This window comes from Aethalodelphis obliquidens, unplaced genomic scaffold (assembly GCF_003676395.1).
Source record: "Aethalodelphis obliquidens isolate GAN/ISIS:26980383/991018 unplaced genomic scaffold, ASM367639v1 scaffold73, whole genome shotgun sequence".
Classification (NCBI taxonomy): domain Eukaryota; kingdom Metazoa; phylum Chordata; class Mammalia; order Artiodactyla; family Delphinidae; genus Aethalodelphis; species Aethalodelphis obliquidens.
Genome location: NW_020838017.1, coordinates 5,119,647 through 5,145,266, shown reverse-complemented (window position 1 = coordinate 5,145,266; position 25,620 = coordinate 5,119,647). Strand labels below are relative to the sequence as shown.

Genomic DNA, 25,620 nt, shown 5'->3' with positions numbered 1-25,620 from the left:
ACACTTGTGGCCGGCGAGCGGCTGGCGCGTAGGTTGGCCTGGCCTTCCCGCCCCGGCCGGGCCCGCGCTTCCCCAGCCGTCCGGCGCACGCCAGGAGGAGGGCGGCTGCGGCGGCGGCGGCGGCGGCGGCGGCGGCAGCGGCGGCGGCGGCGGAGGGGGGCGGGTCTCGGAGCTTTCAGCCGGCTTTGCAGGGCGGCCTAGCGAGCGCGCCAGGCCCGGCTGGAGCGCGCCCCAGTGCAATACTGCCCGAGCCCGGGCGGGGTCTCTGTTCGCTGGCAGAGGAGGTCCCTTGGCAGCGGGAAGCTCCCTCTCTTTCTCTCGCAGCCACTCCGAGTCTGCGCCCTGCTGCCAGGCTCCCAGCTCGGCGCTCCCCTGTGCTCGACCGGCGCCCACTCATTCGCAGCCCAGCCTTCGCCGCCGCCGCCTCCCTGCTCCTCCTCCTCGTCGTCTCCCCAGCCCGCCGCGGCCATGGCGGACAGCGCCAGCGAGAGCGACACGGACGGGGCGGGGGGCAGCAGCGGCAGCTCGGCCGCCATGCAGTCGTCTTGCTCGTCGACTTCGGGCGCCGGCGGCGGCGGTGGCGGCGGGGGAGGCGGCGGCGGTGGGAAGTCGGGGGGCATTGTCATCTCGCCGTTCCGCCTGGAGGAGCTCACCAACCGCCTGGCCTCGCTGCAGCAGGAGAACAAGGTGCTCAAGATCGAGCTGGAGACCTACAAACTCAAGTGCAAGGCGCTGCAGGAGGAGAACCGCGACCTGCGCAAAGCCAGCGTGACCATCGTGAGTGTCCCCCACGGGCGCGCCGCAGCGCCGACCTCCGCCCGCCCCCGGGAGACGCTGCGCCCAGACCCGGGCGGCCCCCGGGCTCCCCGAGGCTCCCGAGGACCCGCAGAGAGCACGCTCCCTGCCAAGACCCGCTGGCCCCGGAGGGTGGGGGAGAGGGAGGTGTCCCTTCGGGGCCGCGCGGGTCTGCCCTCCCCGGGTCCAGGCCCCTCGCGGGGTGCGGGAGGAGGCTGCTGGAACCACCACCCGCGTTTCCTTGTCGCCTCTGGGGAGGAGGCCCCTCCCGGGCGGAGCTGGAGGCCGGCGGCGTGGCTGGGGAGGCGGGGTGGGACTTTTTTCAGTCCTAGTTTGCTTGAGGGGTGCGTTCAGAGCCCGGGAGCCCTAGGCAGAGGGAGAGGGAGGAAGCCGGGGCCTGTTCCGGGGGCCTGCGTTGGGGTTCGGGGGGTGTGCAGCTGGGCTGGGTACTTCGCTGGCATCAGGACGGCGCTATGGCTGGATCGCCCGGGGAGGGGGCGGGAGAGAGTGGCCGGGAATCCGGGAAGTGGAGTTTTTCTGGCCAGGATCGAGAGGGAAGGGCGGGTACCGGAGCTGATGCTCCCACCTCCGTTGGAAGCCCTTTCCTTGGGTGGGGGGTGGCGGCGGCGGTGTACAGCCGGGAGAATGCAGCATCTTATACCGGCCTGGACAGAGTGAAGGCTACGAAGCCTGAACCGGCCGAAACCTGGGTGAAGGGGATCGACTGACTCCCTTGCTGAGCAAGATGTACGTGTGTTTGCTTCATTGGTGGTGGAGTGTCTAGGGATATTTTGCCTCGGAGTCCGGGCTGTCTGTTCTGTTTCCACCTGGCCTCCAGAGGCGCCCCCGAAGAGGGGAAGTTTAGGGGTGTAGGTCTCCCTTTTAGTGCAGCAGGCCTTTAGAAAGGCCACTATTAGCTATGGTGAGGCGAAACATAACTGGAAAAAGTACATTGTGTGCTCTCACCTACCATCCCTGCCAGCTAGCCACATCATTAACTTCCAGGATCCCCCTACAGACAGCCTTGTTGAGATCAAAACAGATTCACAGCCAGGAGGAGAGAGGAAAGTGTCAAGAAACCAAGGGGATAAATTGCTATTGCTGCTGCAGAATAGCTGATTAGGCTGAACCTTCAGATGGAGAAAAAGGCATGAACTTGGGGGCAGATCAAAGATCACGACCCTGGAAAGGAAATGGGGCGAGTTTAGGATGCCCCTGTGCCAGGAAAAAGTCTTCAGTGGAGGAGGGAGTGTGTGTATGCTCCCCCCCCAGTGCTAGCTCACACTTGGGAACTGGATGGCATTCTGAATTTGCTTAGAAAGCAGGTTTTCACCCCAGTTTCAGTGTGATGGGCAGCCTAACTAGAAATTGATTGTTGAAAGACACTCCACATGCTCAAATCCAGCCCTGGTGGATGGCATTGGAGCCATATTCATGTGTCTGCAGACTGTAAAGTTCTTGAAGTGCCCTTTTGGTAGGAAGGGGGAGGAATTTGCAGAGGCAGCCGCTTCCAAGCCTCTTGAGTAGCTTTTTTGGCTGAGAGAGATGTCTACGGTGAGTGGGGGTTTGAGAAGAGGGAGAAGCTGGTGGAAGCAATTTAGTTAAGGTTGGAGTTAGTAAATGAGAGGGTTCGTTGGTCTCTTGGAGAATGTGAACCACCAAAAGCAGCAACACTTACACGAAACAGAATCTCTGGCTTCTTGCGTACTGTGAGCAATTCAGGCTGTTTTTGTTTGGGAGGGAGGATGGGGGGGGGGTGGAGAGATTAGGAAAGGGTTATCTGTTTGACACCTGGCCATATTAAAAAGTAGGTCTGTAAATTGTACACCACACGTTGGCTTTGCATGGACAAACACATTCGTTCCTGGTGTATAAGATCAGAGACCTCTGAATACTTGGCGAGAAGAGCGTGCGAGGTGGTGGCTTCCTTGGTACTTCCCGCAACTAAAACTGACATTTCACCAAATACGCCTTGTGAAATGTTCTGTGGCCTCACTGAGTCAAATTTTAAAATTGTTTTAGATGACAGCCTATACGTACCAGAAATTTCTCCGTGCTTCTTTAATCTCTGATTAATATAATCAGGGAAACAAATAAAGTGCTTGTGGTTTCCTGAGTTCCCTAGTACTTGGCAGGTGTTACTAAGGCAAATGCAGAGGAGAGATTCCTTTCAGCTTTTGAGAGTTAGAGTTAACTGACCTAGGACGCAGATTGTGTTTGGGGGGTTTGACCTCTAGGGTGTGTAATTTGCGAGGAGAAATGTGTGCGACCACATGAACTGGGTCTGTGGATGTAAGGATTCCATTGAACAACACTGTCATAGTCTACGTCAAGGTTAAGCTGCACAGCCCCTGACAACTCTAACTGACATATAGCCCTTGCTGGTAGCTGCCCAGGAAGTGTTTGACAAGGTCTAGATATTCAATTAAGTGAAGGCTTTGCTAGATTTTTCACTTTCGAGTTTATTTGAAGGGAAGATGGTACCAGAATCCTATTAGTACTTGCCTTCATGGCTCTCACTAGTTCCTCTAATTGTGATATTAACTTTCATGTTTTGAACACAAAAGGCGATTATGGATGTCTTTCATTTTCCTTGAACGTATTCAGGAAGTTACCTTGCTAATCAGCTACACCCTGGGAAGAGAGCAGTGTGCTTTTATTAAAACTGTTTTTTAGAGTAGTTTTAGGTTTGCAGAAAATTTAAGCAGAAGGTGCAGAGATTTCCCCAATATTCCCTGCCCTTCCTCCCATCCTCCATTATCAACATCCCCCATCTGAGTGGTACATTCGTTACAATCAATGACCCAACATTGAAACATCTTAATCACCCCAAGTCTGTAGTTTACATTAGGGTTCACTCTTGGTGTTGTACATTCTGTGGGTCTGGGCAAGTGTAAAATGACATGTAGCACCATAATAGTATATAGAGCAGATCCGGTGCCCCCAAAATCCCCTGTGCTCTGATTTTTCATCTGTCCCTAACCCCTGGCCACCACTGATCTTTTTACTGTCTCCATAGTTTTGTCTTTTCCAGAAAGTCATATAGTTGGAATCACACAGCCTGTAGCCTTTTCACATTGACTTCTTTCACTTAGTAATATGCATTTAAGTTTCCTCCATGTTTTTTCATGGCTTGATAGCTCATTTCTTTTTAGTGTTGAATAATATTCCATTGTTTGGCTGTACCACAGCTTACTTATCCATTTACCTACTGAAGGACTTGGTTGCTTCCAAGTTTTGGCAATTATTAATAAAGCTGCAGTAAACATCTGTGTACAAGTTTTTGGGTGGACAGAGGTTTCAGCTCATTTGGGTAAATACTAAGGAGCACAATTACTGGATGGTATGGTGAGAGTGTGTTTATTTTGTTGAGAAACTGCCAGACAGTCTTTTTGAAGTGGCTGTAGCATTTTGCATTCCCACCAGCAACGAATGAGAGTTCCTGTTGCTCCACGTCCTTGCTAGCATTTGATGTTGTCTGTTTTGGATTTTGCCCATTCTAATAGGTGTGTAGTAATATCTCATTATTGTGCCCTCTTTTTTTAAGCCAAGTCCAAAGGCCCATGGAAGTTCTTAACCAGTGGTCTTTTCTGTCTCTTTTGGTATGTAGGCGTTTACTCTGGTCCAGCTACCCATTTAGTAAAGGACTGGTTTCATGGGTCTGTGTTCTCCGCGTTTGTATGATAGAGGTAAACGTCATCTTTGGGGAAGAACCAACTGTACGAGGCCCTTCATCCAGGTCCACAAGTGTCTGGTGTTACCACTTGCCCCCGGTGTGTTTTCTTTGGCTTAGAGGTGGAATGGAATGTTTTGAGTGATTATCTGATTTCTCCCAGTAAATCAGCAGCGGAACCAGACTGCTTATTATCGATCATAATTTCTCCTTTGGAGTGGAGAAAATAAACAACAAATGCTCAGTCACGCTGTTGAGTAGTTTTTAGATGTTAGACTAAGTCTATCTGGCTTGTCCTGTGAGTTAAAGTGTAATCGGAGACTGTCTGACTCAGTGTAGTGAGATGTGTCCAGGGGTCGCGGTCTCTGAGAAGATGAGGAAATGCAGTTGTGGGCAGTAATTGAATGGCTTGTAAGTTCTGGACTAGTTTCTCAGGGTATAAGCAGGGTCTCATACTTGGCGTGGCTAGTTCTCTAAGGTGTGTTTTCTATACCACTTCAGGCCTTCGCCATGTGTTTGGTTAGAAAATAAATACCTATGTTAAATCACTAGAGTTTAGTTGTCTTTTTCTATCTATAAAATTAGTCTTTCATTGTAGAAGTTTAGGGAAATAGAGGAATACAAAGGCATTTTGAAGTTATAGTAGAAAAACATGTTAGTACGGCATGATTAGAAAACCTGGCTATTTTAAACATCAACAGTGTAATGATTTCATTAACCAGTAAAAGCCACCGTATAGTTAATATTGTGGATTTTGGATTATTTGTTCTGGAAGCCTAATACATTATTTTCCATTTTCTAAGACTTTGTTTTGGCAGACTCTATGAAGCTATCAGATCAACATTGCCCTTATAAAAAGGTGTAGTGTGTGTCATTTTTTTTTTCCTGCTTTAAAACTTTTTTTCTGAGGTTCTTAGGGTAACACCCAACTTTAGACACAACTCTGAGAAAAGTATGACCTCACAGTTAGGTCTGATCATACACAAATCCAGTCTTCTTAAGGAGGCTATTCTTAGATTTCTTCTATACGTTTCATATAATCTCTTTGTATCTGATTAAAAAACAAATCCCCACAAAACCGTAGAGGACAGTTGTGACAGTCTTTTCTAGTGCTTTTATTTATTTTGCTGAGGATGGGGAATAGTTCAGAGAATCACCAGTATCTAGTTTGTGGTGACTCTTGTTCAAGACCAGAGACACTGGTCTGAAGCAGAAATCCAAGCTGGCCGTTGCTGGCTCACAGATTTCCAGTGGCTTCCATTGCCCTCTGGATCCAGGTAAGCTTCCTGTGGTTTACCAGGCACTGTGTGCTCCAGCCCCTGCTTGCTTCACAGACACACCCCTCACATTCTCAAAGCTCCCACTCTGCTGAACTGCTGGTTCCTGGAATTTCAGTAGATTTCTCTGGCTTCTCTAAGATGTACCTCCTGCCCTTAAATGTCCTTTCCTACCCCTTCACCTAGTAAATGCAAGTAGACTATACTTCCTCCCCGACCCCAGCGTGCGCTAGCACTGCCTGTTTACTAGCCACACGCTGGGTTACGTGCCCATTCATGAGACCGCCCCTTCTCCAGGCCCCCATCACATAGGTCTCCCCTTTGGGAGATGGCAGATGTGTTCATTCCTTCAGGGGCAGAATTTGCCTTGTTCACTTCCGTTCCTCAGTGCTTGGCATGCAGTAGACACTCAAGGGGATGTTGGGTTGACCGCAGAGGCATTGGGTGATGAGGTGTTCTTGTTTTGTTTTGTTTTTTACTGGGCAAGGGCACCAAGACTGTCTCCTGACCTTGTGCTCATAGAGCTGCTCTGCTGCCTGCGTCCGGAACAACAGCAAACGCCATCCTCACCATCGTTGGACGGATGAGTGGATATATTGTACACTTTGGTGGAACACTACAAATCAGTGTGTGTCCCAAGCCTTTGCTTTCTAACTATGGATGATGTTGTAGGCTACTTTGTGGCATATACCTAGGCGTTCGTGATACATTTCACCTCTAAAAGGGGACAAAGTGTCTTTGGGTTCACCTTTCCAAGGGCTTTGTTGGAAGTGTTCAGATTTGCCATCTCAGTTTTGGTGATGGTGGCAGGTCACTCCAGGTGTTTCTTATAACCGTATTTAATGTTGAAATGCCCCACAGTGGCTTCTGGGAAACAAGCATGGCCGTCAAGGGTGGGGAGGCATCGGGGCAATTACCAGGCACCTGAATCTCCAAACCGAGGAAGTTGCAGCAAACAGGATGGGGAGACTTGCTGAATTCTGTGGATTTCCACACGTGGCTTGCAGAGTGGAGTTCGGGGGGTTGATAGAGTGTCACACCCAGTGTGTACTTGCATTCATTTTTCTTTTTTTCTTCTTTTTTCTCAAATTATGCCTTGCAGCATTTACACCTAGAAATGCTAATCTGAGCTTTTAGACTCATACAGCCAGGTTGAGCAAGGAGTAACAGTCACCTTCCTTGTTCCCTCAGTGGATAGGTGTTGTATTTTGTTTTCAGTCACCGTGCAGTTGCTTTTAGATTGATTGATCATCAAAGCTAGCGAAGTAAATGTTCACAGGTTCAGGGTGTGCTTTCTTGGTGGTGGTTGAAATTTTCTTGACAGGGGAACGAATGTTCTGGAAGATATTTCTAATCGTCAGGATCTTGGAGTGGGGTTAACTTGCAGACTCTTCCTATTTTACTTCTCCAAGGCTGTCAGATTTTCTTATCTTTGATGCTTCTCAAGCCCACAGCTGTGGATTTTATCCCTATTTACTCCTACCAGTAAATTGCAGATGTCACACTGTGTAGGCCTTCTCTTTCAGGGAGAGTATTAATATTAAACAAAGGGTTAATAGTTTGATGGTTATTTAGAATGAACTCACCTCCTTACTTATTATTAGTCCCTAGATTCGACGCATGGGGTGCAGTTTGGTGATTAAAGTTCATTTTAATACTCACTCGTTTAATGCTGGGGAATTTTCACCTCTTCAGTATGGCACGGAATGGCGTGTGATAAATACAGCCTGAAATAGGATTCAACCTACAAGTACTTGGGAACTGCCTACTGTGTGCCAAATACTCTGAAATACCCAGAAGGAATGTAAGGCCTTCTCCAGCAGGATTGCACTTGGCTTGCATTCAGCTCGGCCCCAGCTGGGTGCTGTAGGGAATTCAGAGCAGAGGGAACGGTCCTTCCCTCTCCAGCACTTTGCAGCCCAGAGAGTTGTGAAATGCAGAAATAACCAACATACAAGTGGAAACAAGAAAGGTAGTTCAGGCAGACTGGTGCCAGGGTTCCAGGGAGGGCTGGCTTACCTTCCACCTTCCAAAATGAAGTTCATCTAATGCGGTGAATACATCTGAGGAAAACAATGTGTCATATTCACTCACAGTTCGATTAGCTTGGAGTTTATTTTTATTTTGTAAGGCAGAGATGGGGAGAACTGTTGCTCAATTTGTCTGTCCAGGTGGCACCGAAAGGCTTTTTGTTTGTTTTTAATTTTCTTTTTATGTGCTGATGATTGAAAAGAAATGGCATTGATGTTTGTAATTTCATAATTTACATCTGCCTGTAGATCAAAATTATGTAGGTGGTTTTTTTCATCTATTCCTGTTACACTCTGGGGGCCACCCACTTTCCTTACATGGAAATTATTGGATGGACCAAATTTCTTAAGTCTTTAATGGGAAACTGTGTTTACCTTAAAGTTAATTAGAGATACTAGTTTATGGACAATTTCAAACTCCAGTTTTTTAAAAAAGCGGTGTTGATTGATGGGATAATCTTCCACGCATCTGTTCCAAATCAAACCAGCCTCTGTGGGTGCCAGGTTTGTGTCACCAGTGAGCTGGTTAATACCCTTCAGGGCGTCTCAGGGCACTTGGGATCAAATGAGGCCATTCGCTGCTAAGGAGCAGAGTTGGCATATTCAGCTAGACAGACGTAGCTCATAATTCAAAAAGTTTTCCATAGGAGGAAAGAGGAAAGTAAAAGAATGAAAACATGGAGTATGGGTGAGCTAAGCAGAGTTCTTAGAAATCTAGTACCTGCATTAAACCCTTCACGTGTTTCTTTCCTTAGTGAACAGTCTTGTGCAGTCAAGGTTTTTGAGACTGAATTAGAAGGGCTAAACTAGTCTTGAGAGAAAAATTATTTGGTGTTTAATTATAGGAAGAGCTTCTCAACTCATGAAATTATTTGCATGTAAGCAGTGGGGTTTTTTTTTTTTCAATTATCCCAATATACCAACTCAAACAATAACTTTTATTCTATTGAGATTTTTGTTTTTGTTTGGGGTTTTTTGTTTGGTTTTTGTTGTTGCTCTTCACTAGGCAGGCCTTAATTTATCTAAACAGACATTTGCTAAGAGTCAAAACATTGTGTCTCTGCTTCGTTTAGTAGCTCCTGATTATAGAAACACAAAAATTTGAGGAAAAAAATCGACTAGATGATTTTAACGTCTTTGTTAATCAAAGAATACAATTTTGAGTATATGTACCATAAAGCAGAGGTTTGGACTTCTTTAGGTCCAAATCACTACCTGGTAAGGTGCCATGTCCTTTGAAAAATATATTAAGTATTTCACATCATTTTAAACCTTCAGTGCGTGTAGCTTATTATTGAGAAATACCCTAAGTACCCAGAGAAGAGGGCCAGTGACTTTTTTTTTTTTTTTTTGGTAATTTTTCTTTTTTTTTGGTGGTAATATATACACGACATAAAAGTTACCCTTTTAACCTTTTTTTTTTTTTTTTTTTTTTTTTTTTGTGGTACGCGGGCCTCTCACAGTTGTGGCCTCTCCCGTTGCAGAGCACAGGCTCCGGACGCGCGGGCTCAGCGGCCATGGCTCACGGGCCCAGCCGCTCCGCGGCATGTGGGATCTTCCCGGACCGGGGCACGAACCCATGTCCCCTGCATCGGCAGGCGGACTCTCAACCACTGCGCCACCAGGGAAGCCCTAAAATTTGTGTATTTTTTATAGGAAAAATTTAGTCTGATCTACAGAAGCAGCTAGCTGCTTTTTCTTGTCTTGGTGTTGAAGTTGTGAATTAGGACCCAAAGCATTTTAATTAAAGTGCTGTTGATATCTTGCTCCGACTTCGATTTTTATTGCCTGTTGGCCATCCCACATCTGGTTCTTTTCTGTCGTTGTGTAAACATGTGGCGCCCCAGCTCTGGGCTCTGCACCATCGCTCTGGATTTGCCTTTAGAGTGAGCACCCAGATGTGGAGAACCTGGGGAGGGACTCACCCACAGTGAAAACTTGTCCTCTGGGAAAGAGAAAGGACTGGGAAAGGAAAGAAACCTTGTAGATGATGGGTGCCCTTTTTTTTTTTTTTTAATGAAATGTCTCATGTTTAATTTCCTTGATGGCATTTCGAATAAACCATAATTTAAGGAAGTCTGAAAAAGAAAAAAAAGCTTGAGATTCTTCCTTCCAAGCATTGCTCTACTTGCAAGTCATTTTGTGCTGCTGTGACGACCGCTAATGTTTACCCAGTGCTTTTACTATGGCAAAGGTGCTGTCTGGAGGCCTGGCATATATCCTCTCATTTAATCTGCACCACTGATGGGTAGCCTGCAAATTTGCAAATGTAGGCCCAGAGAGGTCATGTAACTTGCCTGAAGACCCAAGGCTATCAGGGGGGGCTGGAATTTGAACTCCCAGTCTGGCCTCAGAGTTTAAGCACAAGGCTACCCATAAATTAATTTATGAACAGTTTTATTTTTATCCTGTTGGGGGCGTTTTCCTCTTAGTTGTTCCCACACTGTTGTATCCCTTCGTTTAGAGTAGTGAGGGCTGCCCCATTAGCACAGCAAATTCCCAGGATGCCAACCCAGGCCTCAGGGAGTGTATCCAGGGTAGCAAACTCCCTGCTTTGGAAAAGAAACAATGATAAAGAGGGTGCCTTCAGTGGGTAACGGGGCGGTTTTTCAGCACCTTTCTGGCTGTCTTACCCTCCAGTATTGGGCCTTGGTCTGTTCCATCCCTGACCCTGTCTAATGTACCCCAGTAGGTGCCACCTCTGCTGATAGCTCAGCCATCTGGGTGCCTCTCCCCACCTCCTCTCCCCCCACCCAATCCCAGGTTGGAACAAGTCCCGTTGTACTTCTGTTATAACCTCTACTTAAAAATAGTCTGACTAGCACAATAAGAGTGGATTGTTTTTCAAGCACTGTATTGATCACCTGCTGTATGCCAGGCGCTGTGTCACGGATCGCAGCTGGGAGGAGACTGCACTCGGGGAGCTGGGGGAGGGCCCCTGGCTTAGGCCGGGAGTGGGAACCACAGTCAAGGAGGGCTGTTTCTCTCTCAGGAGGTGACGCTGAAGCTAAAACCTGAAGGAGAAATTGAAGTTCATGTAGGTGTGGGCAGGGGCAGTGGCAGGAGGAAGCATTCCATGAATGTGGGGAAAGAAAGGAAACTGGGGAGCAGAGCAGGGCCGGCGTGGGCTCTTTTCCTGGGTCCCATCCAGGGGCTAATGACAGAAGCGGGCAGGGAAGGGGGGGATGGTAGGAGCGTTTCTGCCTTTTCATAATCTGCTCTGGCTGCTTAGTGCAGACATTGGTGTTTCCCTTCTAAACTGCTGGGAGACAGGTACTTTGTCATTTGTCATCTATAAGATGATCTGTCTTATTCCATGATAATAATAGCTACGGATTATGGTCTCACTCTGTGCCCGGTGCATATCTGAACACCTTACTTTCAGGGACTCACTTCATTCTCACAGCAACGTTTTGCTGTCTCTGTGTCCCAGGATTTGAACTGGGCAGTCTGATGGTACCTTGGTCGGCGCATAAAACCCTGCCATTTGAAGCATCGTTTGCATTTTTCCATAGCCTCAGCACAGCAGCTGCTCAGTAACGTTGGTGGAATTTATTTTGGGGGGTGCCCAGGTTTACTTCTTATTAAACTCTAATGGAGTTAAGCATACAGTAAAGTACCCAAGCTTTGAATGTACCAATTTATGGAAAAGTGCTCAGTGAATTCACAAATGAATTCACCAGTGTAAATCATTACCCCGATCAAAATGCATGCTGGTATCAGCACCCCCTGAAGTTCCCTTGTGCTCTGTTCCACTCATCACCCCTCCAAAAGTAACCTTGTTCTGACTTCTATCACTGTAGGTTAATTTTGCTTCTTTCTGAACTTCATATGACAAGTGACTTTATACAGAATGTATTTTGTATGTGTGTAGATTCTTTGATTTCTTATCCTGGTTCCTACACTGACTGATTAGTCAGCCTCCGTGTTACCTGTAGCGGTGGTTCTTTGCCACTGCTATGCAGTGTTCCACTGTGTGAGTATCTGTGGAATTGTTTTCAATTTAGCTCTGCCCCCTGGGTAGCCCCACCCCCTTCCCTAGTGTTGATCACTGGGCACTGGGAGGGGACACAGGCCCTGCAGAACGTGTCTCCCAGTTAGTTGAGGTTCTAGCTACCTTGCTAGTTATGTTATGCTTCCCTCAGAGCCTTTGAGCCTTGGTGGGCTTACCTGGTTAAACCAGTCTTTGGAGTTGGTACCTTCCACCCACTGTCGTTATGAGGATCAGATGAAACAGTGCACATCAGAGTGTTTTGGTAATTTGTGAATTATTATTCTTGTAGAAAATGATATTAAAGATGATTAATAACACCACCCCCCCATACACACTTTCTCTTGTTCTCCAAAATGTGTTTCAAGATCAAAACTGTTCTTGTTAATCCTGTATATAACATGATGGTGCAAAGCAGCGTCTGGCAAGCTGAGAGGCGACGGTTTGAGGCAGCAAGAACCAAGCTCTGCGGAGACCTCAGGCTGGGGAGCTCTGCAGCCTGGCTTCTCAGGGCCTGCGTTTTTCTGGCACTTGGGGATGCCTGGGAACTCGGCCGATTTCCTAGGGTTTGGTGAGTCAGGATGAAACCAGCCTGTGTGGCCGTGTAAAAGTAACAGGACAGCAGGAGGCAAACGCGTTTCCTAAAAGATCCATGTTTTCTTTTTTTTTTTTTTTTTTTTTTTGCGATACGCGGGCCTCTCACTGTTGTGGCCTCTCCCGTTGCGGAGCACAGGCTCCGGACGCACAGGCTCAGCGGCCATGGCTCACAGGCCCAGCCGCTCCGCGGCATGTGGGATCCTCCCGGACCGGGGCACGAACCCATGTCCCCTGCATCGGCAGGCGGACTCTCAACCACTGCGCCACCAGGGAAGCCCCCATGTTTTCTTATAGGCCAGTTGTCGGGCTCCTTCCGTTATTTCATGAAAAAAGACCCAGCGCGTGCCTTTGCCCAGTTTTCTGCCTCTACTGCTGTGCGCAGCAGGCAGTCGTCCTGCTTCTGTGTCGTGTGACCTTTGACCCTGGTTCATGGGGGTGTGGGTTCTAGAGGGCGGACTTTGACGGCTGAGACACGAATGCCTCTCCTGCTTAGCGGCTGGTCTGAAGAACGGAAAGCAAAACAGGACTCTCTGAAACTGCCCAGCTTCGCAGGCTTGCAGTGCCCACGTGCTGGAGGGACCGTCGGGCCTGTGAGCCCAGAGTGGGTCTGTGGAGGCCGGCAGTTTGCTCGCTGGGGACTCCTCAAGGGACTGGTTTTCTTTCTCTTGCCTCTGGCTCTCTCTCTAGCCGTAGAAATGGTAGCCTGGGGACTTCGTGAAGGTCGAAGGAGCGTGCTTTTCACCAGGGCACCGTTGGGGTTTTACTCTCCTGCTATGAAGGCTTTTGGTGTGATGAGAGGGGGCAAGGAGGACAGACAGACAGACGGGCAGTCGGTGAAATTCAGGGACTCAGCTGGCATTGTCAGTAAACGAGTTGCAGTAGGCTGTCTGGGACCCAGGGATGCCCTTCCCGCCTTTGCTGTCATCTGTCTGCTCTAGCCAAGGCTGGTAGGGTCTTCTGGTTTCTCCCTGCCTCGCTCCTGGGCTGCTTGGAGTGCCTGCCCATCCAAGCCTTTGAGATGAGGGAGAGAACAGCACTGATCACTTGAACCCCTGATTTGTTTGGTTCTTCCTTGACCCCGCGCCTTGCAGCTCTGGGTCCTTGGTACGTGATGGGTGATGTGAAAAGGCACCTGGAATCCACCTGCCAGCCCACACGCGGAAGCCAGTAGGCTGCGCTGATTTTCCTGAGTACATTCTTTCTCTTGTTCTCGAATTCCCGTGGGTTCCACCGCTCACATTTTTTGTTCTTAGGCTTTGACATGTTTTAGATTAGCATGCTCCGTGAGGCCGTCTGTGTGAATCATCCCTTCTTTCCTTTTATGCATTAACTCCTTTCTGTTTTCCCACCCCTGGGTTCTTGGAGAGAACTTGGTGGAATGGAGAGAGACTCAGAAACCAGATAGGGGTGCCAGATTCAGCAAAAGAAACACAGGTTGAGGAGCTGTACTTAAATTTCAGGTAAACAATGAATAGTTTTTTAGTGTCTGTATGTCCCCACTGTGGCATGGAACACACGTGTGCTAAAAAATTATTCGCTGTTTATTTGAAATGCGAATTTAACTGGGCATCCTGTATTTTATCTGGCAATCCTAAAACCCATTAAGACTTAAAAAAGAAACAAACAAACAAACAACTCAGTTCTGCTCCTGCCTCCCTCTGTGATCGTATGGCATCTTACCTGACCCCTAAGCCACTGTGCCTTCTCTAAAAAGGGCTCATGCCGTCTTAGCTCTCAGGTTTGGGGGATAACTGATGCCCTCAGGACACATTCCGTGTCTTCCTTTTCTGTCTTTATGGGGTGATGGTGGATCTCCTTGCCCTTCCTTTGCCTCCTCTCCTCCTCTGTGAAGCTAGCCCACACTGTCCTCTCCTTTAGTGTGGCTTCTTTTTTTTTTGGCTACACCGAGTGGCTTGCAGGATCTCAGCTCCCGGACCAGGGATGGAACCCATGCCCCCTGCAGTGGAAGCACGGAGTCTTAACCGCTGGACCGCCAGGGAAGTCCCTAGTGTGGCTCTCTGGGGTCTTCTCGGGGCATCACCTCCTCTTCTTCCTCAGGCTGCTCTCAGTTCGCTTTCACTTTTTCTGTCCTTCCTCCACCAGCTTCCTTATTTCTTCCTCCCTGCAAGCTGTCTTTGACTGTCTGTCTCAGGTGTCTCCCTTTATTTGGCCACATGTTACCAGCCCTCTTGTTTCATTTCTCCTTTCCTTCTGAGCCTGCAGTGGCACAGGGAGAACAGGGCCTTTCGGCCTCTCACTGTAGGGCCAGGCACAGATAACAAATACTTTTGGGGCCTCGGTTTTCTCCTCGGTTCACTGAGAAGGCTTGTTGAGAGTTCAGGGGTTGCAAACGGGCAGGCTGCTTTTGGCCCACAGGTGAGTGGTTTGGCTTCAGAGTTTGGAAAGCCCCTTGGAAAGAGAGGTCTTAGGGCAGGAAAGGCACGGATGCTCTCGTTGCCTTGGGCATCATCTCTGTCCGTCAGCTTCGCAGGCTGGTTCATTTTGCATCTTCCTGGCAGTCGGGATTGAAACCCCGGAGCTATGTTTCAGGTAATGGCTGATGAAGCCAGCATGCACTGTTTCATTGAGCTCTTGAAACAAAACCACAGGGCACAGTTGGTGCAGATTTACAGATCGAGAGAGCTGAAGTACGGAGAGGTTACCTTGCCAGAGTCATTGGACTGGCAGGCCGGCTCTGCAGCCCCCGTTCTTCGCCACTGTGTTGTATTTCTGTGACCGCTTGCCGCTGTGAGGTTCCGTGAAATTCCTTGTAGGAGTGCAGAGTAGAGCAAAGTTTGTCTGTCTTTTACATTCATAATCTTAAGTCCTTGTCCTGTCATCTGGGCAGTTGCTCTATATTCTTGGGTAGTGAATCCTTAGACTCAGTTTCGTCTCAAGGATCCTTCTTCTTTCCCTTTGTTACCTGAAAACTGGGTTTGCCTCTTGGTGGGTTTCAGGTCAAAAGATACAACCAAGCCAAAGAGGGGGAGAAGGAAAGATTTATTACTTGTGGCAAGTAAGGAGGACACCGGGGATCTTTCCCCAAAGCAGTGTCTCCCCAACAGCAAAATTGGGGTTCGGGATAGGGTTAGCTAAGGGTACATGCATATTCGTGAAGTGGCTTGAGCAGAGACTTCAGCATAGAATTGGGGCAGAGTTTGACAGAGTCCAAGCTTTAGTTTATTGAAGTCACGAGGGTCAGAAAAGGTCAGTATCATTCCGTCCCCCACCTGGGTGGGGACCTTTGTCCCTGCGGAACTCAAAGATAGGTATCAGATTATATATCCCTTGAGGAGGAACTAGGACTCTGTTTTATTGCTCAGCTTTTGTTTCCGGGCTGCTTTTCCTTTGTTTCTGCATTCCCTCACTTCCTTTAAGATCGTTAATTACTGAGACCTGTTCAAGGGCAAGCACTGTGGCTAGGCTTTGATCACAGGTTGGCTTAGGCCCAAAATGGCTTCCCTTATGTCAAGAAAGCCATGCCTGGTTCTCTTTCTCCAGGGACCCCCTACCCTACCTGCTTCCACCGTAAAGATGTTTCCAAAAGTTTTCTCTTCCTGCGGCCTGCCTCTAGCGCTTAGAGATGATCAAGTGTCCTTGGCGTTCATTTAACTCAGTTTAGTTTTTGGACACCTACTAAGTGCCGGCTGTATGCTTGAGATGTCCTTTTAGGAGTAAGGCAGGGCATCCAAAGCTCAAGGAGACTTTGTGAAGGAGCTCAGAGGCTGCTAGGAGACAGGTGACAAAGCAGTGACCACAGCATGGTTGAAGGAAGATGGAACCCATTTAGGGTTCACACAGGAACACAGACCCTGCAGAGTAGGAGGGAGAGAATTTAATCCCGGGAGTTGGTTATCCCAATGATAGAGTCGCTGAGAATACAACTCACCGGGAGGTGCGGTGAGATAGGCCAGGGGTTTGGAGCGGCAGGACAGCACTCCCATACCTCCTCCTCCAGAGGGCAAAGGGTAGAGGTGGTGTTATCAGAGCCCAGGGCAGGGGGTCACTCAGGGAGAGGGCTGGAACCATGGGGGCCTTGAGACAGGAATGCTGCCCAAGGTGGAGAGGAGAGGGGAGAAACACCCCAACCCTCCCTTCTTCCACCCTTCCAGCCTCCGGCCTGTGCTTTTCATTGGCTGAATCGGCTTGAAGATCTCCGATTCCAGGGAACAGGGAGATGCAGCCTGCAGAGGTTGCCCCTCCCCCGCTGAGCAGGAGACGGGCAGTCAGTGCAGAGCTCTTGCGCCAGACACGCCCAGGACTGGCTCCGGCAGAAATGAAAATGGAATGAGTGGCATCGGCCTGGGTGGTCGCTGAACGCTTCACAGATGGCAGAATGTTGGAGGACTTGTAGGCTTTCATGGCGAAGGGCATTCCAGGGAGGAGGACCTGCAGGGACCAAAGCACAGCAGCCGGAAACAGCAGGCTTCGCCTGCAGCATCGCAGGTGGCTCCAAATGGCTGAACTGGTACCTGCCGTCTTGTTGTGTCCCTCTTTCTTCTGCATCAGAAGCCCCTTTCCCAGAGTGCTTTCTCATGTCCGTGTTCTCATTTATGGCTGAAGTGAGTTTTCCCACGGGGAAGGCCGAGTGGGGAGCTCTGCACCTTGCTGCCTCCTTCACAGAGCACATGTCCTCTCACAGCAGCTGGGGTGCCTCGCCAGCCCAGAAAGCAGTTTATGGCCGATGCCAGTTACACATGGTGCCTGGGACCCTTCCCGCCCCAGGGCTCTGATGAGGATGCTGATGCCTTGGGACGAGACAGAGCTGCTCACATTAGTGACTCTTCGTGGCTTGTCTCCTAGCCTCGAACGTCTGGCACTCGATCATGCTGTTAGAATCCATTTCTCACTTTCCCCTGCTGTGAAATCTGTTTTTATGATGATGGAGGATTTTGTTTAAACTTTTTTTATGATGGAAGTTTTCAAGCGTGCACAAAAGTAGAGTGAATGTACAAACCGCTTAGCTTCACCAGTGATCAACAGATGGTCAGTCTTGAAGTGGTTTCACCCAGAAATGGTTCAATTTGCATCTCTGATAAGGATTTTATAACCACCATACCATTATCACGTTTGAAAAAAATAGTAGTATTTACTGTAGTAAATTTGTGTTTGAAAGGTAAACAGCAAAGGCTTTTCTGGAATTAAATGTGTTATCCTTGCGCCCCCTCTGCTTTAATGCTTTACCCCTGTGCCCTGAGGCACAGATGGAAATTTCTTCCTCACCAGTGTGCCGACCGAAGGCTCTGGGACCTTTTACCTGCTGCCCTGTTTCTTGGTACGAGCCCCAGAAGAATCCCAGTCATGCTAGATCTGTCTGTCCTCAGGAAAGTATGCGGACAGGCTTCCCAGCCCCCATGGCACACAGCGGTCTGAGTCTCAGGTCACCACCTTGTGCATGTAGGGCAAGAATCATGGCGTCTGCAGCTCTGCTGCAAGGAAATCTCCTTTGCAGTCTTCCCTGGAAGCCGGGAAGTGTCTGCTGAGCACCCTGGAGGAATCATGCCATAGCAAGGTGGGCAGGCATCTAGAAAGTCTGGCGCAATGTTGTGTGTGAAGCCACGCAGGGCTCGACGGCAGCAGCCAGGAAGCTATGGGCAGTGTGTGCAGACGGATGGCTTCTGGACAGGTAGAAAATGAGCATCTTGGTGCAGAATCTCCAGCTGTGAAATCTGCAGCTTGTGCAGCATCCACAGAATGGTTTCAACTCACCTATTTCACTGGAAATCTCACAGCAAGTCTGTGGGGGAGGCAGTGGGAACCTCACCTGGGAAACAAAGGATCTGGGGCTCAGGTGAAACGCTCAGGGAGGAGTGCCGGTAAATGGGACAGTGGGCTTGCAAGGTAATGACCCAACTCCCAGGCCAGGATGCTTTCCACTTGGCTAGCTCTTCAGCAGAAAAGGAAAAAAAGGGATCTGGTTCTTCCACACTTAGAAACAAGGGGGACTGGCTGTAGCTTTGACGGTAATGCATGAAGGAGAGTGAGGTGACAGGTAGCAAGTGTCCTTTTACCAGAATTTATCCAGATACTTGCCAGACCTCTGCCAGGTGGGGCCACTCCACGTGGGTAATGAAGCCTCATGGGGGTTGGGGCAGGACGGCCAGGCCTTTGATTTCTGTGAGTCTAGGAAAAGAAATGGTGGGTGGTTCACCTGTTGAAATGACCTCCGAGGGACGGTCCGGATTATTTGACTTTGCTCTCGTTTGCCTGTGTCAGCTACTGTTTGAAATGGGCCGCTGGCTCGGGGGCTTGGGTGCTTGGGCCTTTGGTTACTTTTGGAGCCGTTGCTCTTTGTGGGAATAATTTGACCTCTGTAGGCCATAGCCTTTCACTTTTCACTGTGTGGTTCCCAGACTTTGCTCTCCATCCGAATCCCCTGGAGAACTTCAGAAGTCATGATACCTGGTGTCACGTCCTTCAAATTCTGGGGACAGGAGCCAGGCATTAGTTGTTGTTGTTTTTTTTTTTAAAGGTTCCTAGGTAATACATTTTTGAGTACATATTAATCTCACCTGAGGCTAGAGAAAAACTACTGCCCCTTTAAACTGTTCTTTTGTGGTTTTTTTCCCATTAGTTATTTTTCCCCAGCTTTATTGAGATATAGGTGACATAAAACATTGTGTAGGTTGGAGGTGTTGATTTGATAGACTTGTATATTGCAAAGTGATTAACTACTGCAGCATCAGCTAACCACCTGCATTGCGTCAGTCACGTAATTACCTAAAATGTTCTTTTATTTTTTAATTGCATTTTCTGAATAGCAGAGGCAGCTCATGACGTGCTTTCTCCTTCCCTTTTACACAGAAGGTGGTGTAAAGGATTCTCTGTTCTGTGCCTCTCCCACTTAATTATATTTTGGAGATTTTTTGGTAACGGTCTGCTGATTGCTTCCTCATTCTTTTTTACAGTTGCATAGTGATCCATTGTATGGCTGGGTGTTACAGTTGGGCATCTCATTTGTTTTCAGTCTCTGGTCTCACAAACAAGGTTACCGTAACCTTGAACATGGATAATTTTGTCTGTGGGTGAGTATATCGAAGGGGATACATTGCATTTGTTAACGCTTACCTAGTGCGTATTACGTACTGGCTATCCTTTTAAACCATTTCCGTCTATTGGCTCAATCCTCACATTAGTCTGTGAGGTAGCCAGTATTATTACCTCTGTTTTACAGATGAGGAAACTGAGGCTTAGAGAGGCTTGGGTGATTTGCCCAAAGTCAACACCCCAGAGAGTGGCAGAGCCAGAATTCACAGCTAGGCAGGCTGATGCCAGAGGAGTCCCTTCACTCTGAGATATACTACCTTTCTGGGTAAATTCTCAGACATGTCATTGTGGGGTCAGATGCCCTATGCATGTGTAATCTGAATAGATGTTACCAAATTGCCCTGGACAGGGCTTGTACTGATTTATTGACGCTTCCATGTGCAGGATGTGAGAGAGAGAGTGTGTGGCCTCCTAGCACGTTTTTATCAAACTTGGATTTTGCCAGTCTGGTAAGATAAAAAATGTCAAGTTGATGTAGTCTCTTTGCATTTCTCTCAAGGGTATGGGTAAGCGTCTTTTCATATGTGTGTGAGAGCATTTGGATTTCCTTTTCTGTCAATGCCTAGTTCATAGTCTTTCGCATTTGTCTTTTGGGACGTTGGTCTTTCTCTTACCCATTTTTCTCAGTACTCTCCATATTACAGAGAATTGCCCTTTTTTCTAATTTTGAGTTGCAAAAACATTTCCCACTTGTCATTTATCTTTTGACTTGGCTTTAGTGTTTTTTTGTTTTTAAAGCCACAGTGAAATTTCTTTATGCTTTTTTTTTTCTTTTTTTTTTTTTACAGTACGTGGGCCTCTTAACTGTTGTGGCCTCTCCCGTTGCGGAGCACAGGCTCCGGACGTGCAGGCTCAGCGGCCGCGGCTTACGGGCCCAGCCGCTCCGCGGCATGTGGGATCCTCCCGGTCCGGGGCACGAACCCGTGTCCCCTGCATCAGCAGGCGGACTCTCAACCACTGCGCCACCAGGGAAGCCCTCTTTATGCTTTCTTAATGCCGTTTATGATCTGCAGGAATTACTGTTATGATAAAACTGGGTATTTACACTTCTGAAAAAAAATGTAGGACAGACTTCTGTTGCAGTTTTGTTTCAATGGTAAACAATGCATTTAAGAGAGATTCAGAAGAAATCATAGAAGTAAAGATGCTAGATACTCTTTGAAGTTGCATTAAACTTCTTGAATTCACAGCTGAATAATAGAGGCACATCTCCTGGTGTCTTTCCCCCTCATATTTCTCTGCAGTATCACTTTATAATTTCATATAAGATCTTGAATTAGGATAAATCCCCTCCTGTGAGGAACTGTTCAATTCCTGAATTATGTGCATTTTGGATATTATTACTGTAGCCTTTTCCGCTCTGCAGAACCTTCTTAAATGACCTTCCATTTAATTGGCATTATTTCTCTCTCCTGGTCAGTTTCAGACTGTTTATCTGGTGGTTTTATTTTACTCTGCAGTATTTTCCATTTCCCCTGCTTAAAGAAAGGTTTGAAGCTCTGGACATTAAATTTAATTATCTTCCATATTGACCAATTAGCCAGTCATCTTTGTTCATCTCACAAATATTTCTGAGGATCTTGTGTGAGCAGCTGCTGTGCTAGGGTTTAGGGGACAGTCCCTGCGTCTTGGAGCTTATATTCTAAGGGGGGGACGGGAGGGGTAGGAGGGAATAGACATCAGACAACTGATTTCAAGTTACATTGTGATAGATGCTTTGAAAGATACGCATGTGGTTCTCAGAGGATATGATGGGGGAACTGAACTAGTCTGGGGCAGCCCGGGAGATGCTCCCCAGAGACACCATGTAGGCTGCCATCATCTGAAAGATGAGTAAAAGTTAGCTACGCAGAGGATTGGTAAAACACGTTCTGGGCCAAGATAACAGGCCATGCAAAAATCCTGAAAGCAACAGAAGCATGGCAAGTTTGAGGAACTGAAAGATGTGGTCAGAGTACGATCTGGATGTGGCCTGAGGAAGGATCTGGAAGTAGGTGGGGCCAGTTTTGACAGGGGTGGTAGTCTCTCTTCTGATGCTACCGAGTATTCCTTTGCATAAACCTTGAACTCTTAGTGAAATCTGTAAGATGTCCATGTGAAGGGAAGAGACCTACTCGTTAGCCTTGTCTCTGGCTGTCTTCAAATTTCTGATCTGAGAATATCTTAAATGTTGCTTATTGCTAGTCTGATGTTCACTTTTACAGAGTACAGACTAGGGGAATCAAATGACACAAGTCCACGCTTTTAGCCAGTGTCAGAACTTGAACCTTGGTCTCCCGGTTTGTAGACGGTGTTCTTTGTACTCTGCACTTCCTCTTCCCTCAGAGAATATGTGTTCTAAAAATGGAAGTGTCTTTTGATGTGTAGTTTTTCCCTGATTTGTATGAGAACTCGTACGAAGGTATAAAAATCAAATCATTTAAGAATTTTGTCGAGTAGCATTTATTAAAAACACCACACAGGGAATTCTCTGGCGGTCCAGTGGTTAGGACGCAGCACTTTGACTGCTGAGGGCCTGGGTTTTGCTTCCTGGTCGGGGAAATAAGATCCCACAAGCCGCATGGCGCGGCCAAAAAAACAAAAACAAAACAAAACAACCCCCCCCACACACCATACAAAAGGGAAGAAGAATGCCTTCTAGAAGGTGGGATCTGCTGAGACCACTTCCGTGCCTCTAATCCTACAGCTTCTGTACACCCTTTAGTACCTAGAGCCTCTAATTCAAGGAGCAATGCTGGCGTATATGTCTTTTAAATTAGGAATAGGTGTTTATTCCAGTGTCTGTGCCAATCTAGAACATTCTTCAGATGAATAAATTTGGCCGGCAAAAGTGGCATTTAAATCCATCCCTTTTTAGTTTTTCTTTAGGATGTGTTTTTGCCAATAGTCTTCCTGTTTCAAAACCCATATGTGGCAAAAAGATTTACTGCTTGTTAAGCAAACCTCCACTTGGCTGGAGGATTGAAGAAGGAATAAAGATGGGAGGACTGTTGATATATAGTAAATGTGTCCAAAAATGGGTTTCTCCCTTCCTCGCCCTTGGTTCACACTTTATTGTGTGCCCGTTTGAAGTTGAAAGATGAGTAGTCAGCTCTGGGCTTTCTTTGTACAAGGGAAGAAAAAAAGGGAAGTGGTAGAGGGTATGTCCTCTCTACGTCTGTTAGAGTCTTAGATCCTTAGGTGGGGGAGGGCTCTTCCCTGTGCTCAGTGGGATTTCTTGGCGTCTTACTAATGTGTTGAGGAGTCCTGCAACCTGTATCTGAGTGAGTCAGAGCCTCGAGACCTTCCCTTATTGGAGCCTGTACATTGCCGTGCTGTGGTTGTCTCTCTGATGTCTCAGGTACACATTTCAGATCTTGGCTGCTTATGTGAGCAATGGAAAGGAAACCTGGTGAAAAGGTGGATTCAGTGGTATTACCAATGAGGTGGGCCAGAGGGGAGGTTGAAGTGAGTGGGGAGGAACAGTTAATCTTAGGGTCTTAGATAGGCAGGGGACAGATGTAGGAAGGTTCCCTCCTGCCTGGATCAGCTGCCTGGGGAGGTGAGTGGAGAAGAAGCAGGTTATTTAGGGGGTGATCTGGTCGGCAGAGGGCACCAGGAACCTGAACAGGGCTTGCTCAGCAAGGTGGTAAGGTAGAGAGCTCCTCTTCTGTGTTTTCTGCCCAAGGTTGTCACATCTCTGCTTACTGGTGGGTTTCAGTCTATAGATGAAGACAGTCAGGAAAGTTCTACTGGCATTTTCCCATTCTGCATTCCGTGTTCTTTCTTAACCCCCTTTCCATCATTAAATATTATTAACTGTTCCTGTTTTGTCCCCAGCGCTGAACCCTCTACTGCTATTTACTTTGCGGACATCATCTGAGACTCTTCTTTCACAGATAAAAAATGCATAGGCTCCATGTTAAAACTGAAAAAACAAATAGTTTTATATTTTTAGGAAAGGTAGGTTTAAAAAATCACGTAATTGGTGCCTTTGGAATTCAAGGCACACAAATATGAAAGTTAAGTCTCTCTTGTCCTGGACCCTGGTTTGTCCTCATAGCCATAACCGCTGTCACTAGTTTCTTACGCAGTTTCTTAAGGGTTTTTTTCTGGATATGTTTTGCGCAGATGCACGTGTGGGCCTCTGTTGTCCCCCTTGAAACATACACAGAAATGGGAGCTCATTGTACATGCTGTTCTGGCTCTTGCTCTTTTCACTTAGCAGCGTATGTCATGAGTTCATTCCTGTCGGGCCTAGAGCTGTCTCATTGTATAAAGGGCCCCCTATAAAGTATTCCATGAAATGGGATTCCGAGAAATGGGAGCTCTCTATTTTTGTAACTCTTTCTCTATTAATTGTTAATTGTTAATTAAGTCTTTTGCTTTTTACAGACAAAGCCAAAGTAAACATTCGTTTTTTCTTTTTGACACCTGCAGCAACTATTTATTTATTTATTTGGCCGCACTGCACAGCTTGTGGGATCTTAGTTCCCTAACCAGGGATTAAACCCAGGTCCACAGCAGTGAAAGCCCTAGTCTTAACCACTGGACCGCCAGGAAATTCCCTACAGTAAACATTCTTTAAAAAAATTTTTAGCATAAATCTTAGTGATAGTTGGTGAATATTATCTATGGGATAAATATCTAAGAGTGGAATTACGGGTTTCAAAGTATATGTGTTCTTAATGTTCTTGTTTATATTCACTTGGGCAGTATTGAGTCATATTTTTGTTTTGTTTTTTTTTCGGTATGCGGGCCTTTCACTGCTGTGGCCTCTCCCGCTGCGGAGCACAGGCTCCGGATGCGCTGGCTCAGCGGCCATGGCTCACGGGCCCAGCCGCTCCGCAGCATGTGGGATCTTCCCAGACCGGGGCACGAACCCGTGTCCCCTGCATCGGCAGGCGGACTCTCAACCACTGCGCCACCAGGGAAGCCCTTGGGTCATGTTTTGCTTTTTGTCATCTCTCTCTGCACTTGTAATCCTTTCTTCTTTTTACTCTCTTGTCTGTTTTGGCCTTTTCTTTATCCCTTAGGTGGAAATATCTTTTATTCTTTATCGAGTTTTGGAGGGATTGGTTTTCCTTTGAAATAAGTGCCATGTTGTTTACCCTCCTCCCTGCCCCTGAACTTAGTCAACTTTCTTAGCTTTGAAAACTCCTTTTGTCTGCATATTGATAACTTAGAAGCCAGTGAGAGAGCAAAGATACATGGCTTTTATGACCAAACTCTCCTTTTACTAAGAATCTGAATTGGTAGATGTTGGGAGTTCAAAACAGTTTTTGGAGTACCATTAAGACCTGTCACTAGCATGGCCCACTTCCTCAGGTGACAGAAGGAGGTGATGGTCTTTGTAAGACGCTAGGAAGTGTTAAGAAATTTGTTCGGAGTTTGGGGCTCTCCGTTGAGGGTTTTGAACTCTGACAGCAACACATCAAACTTTACCTGGCGTGCACTGTGTACAGAGTTCAGTTTCGTAAAACAGGTTCTATCCTGATCTCCATCAGTTCACTAACATGATAGGAATCTTAGCCCCATGTTCTCAGAGATATTTTAGGGCGTTTTAGAGTAAAGTGGATTTCCTCATTAAGTACATAATCAATTGAATTCACTCCAATTTATGTAAGTTGAACTGATAAAAGGAACACAAGCTTTTAATATTATGGTTCAGTTGGACAGGATATATAATTTGAGCAAAGTTGCAATAAAACTTACTAATTAGTTAGTGATAGTTTTCCTGTCATTGACTCGTGCTTATTACATGGGTTCCATTGATAGAATAGGAAAGTGCAAAGAGAAGGAAAAGGACAGCCTGGATTTCTAAATACAGAGCTGCGCCAGGTGGTGGCTCCCATGAAAGGTACTAGCACAGCTTCTGGTGTCACTTGTGACAGCTGGGTCATTGGCTACCTCTGAGTGTGTCTTAGTTTTTGAACCTTTCATCCTTTGCAAGGTGTTGATGCCATCCTCTCACTTGGAAGTCACAAAAGGGCGCGTTCATTTCCCTTCCCAGTTTCCGGTCCTCCAACTTCACTGTCGTGTTTCCTTCATGGGTAAACTTTAGTCTTTTGCAGAACTGATGTGTTTTGCAGAACTGGAGAGACACATGGTGTTTGAACTCAAAGGATCCTGAAGGCATCGCTAGTACAGAGAAACGGAGAGAGAAAGAGCGCCGTGGGCAGCGAACCCAGCTGATACTAACTTGACATGACCCCTCAGAATCCCTGTTAC

At 47.3% G+C, this 25,620-nt stretch overlaps 1 protein-coding gene across 4 annotated transcripts in view; it reads left to right on the top strand.

Moving 5' to 3' along the window:
* The first annotated feature begins 226 nt into the window (after nt 1-226).
* Nucleotides 227-25,620, top strand: part of CCDC6 (coiled-coil domain containing 6) — a 121,468-nt gene continuing 96,074 nt past the window's right edge. For 2 of the 4 annotated variants that reach the window (XM_027091825.1, XM_027091826.1), the window contains exon 1: nt 227-777. In XM_027091825.1, coding sequence (XP_026947626.1) covers nt 469-777 — 309 coding nt within the window. In that variant the 5' untranslated portion in view covers nt 227-468. The remainder of the gene's footprint in view (nt 778-25,620) is intronic. The other 2 variants (XM_027091827.1, XM_027091828.1) reach the window with 2 other exon arrangements.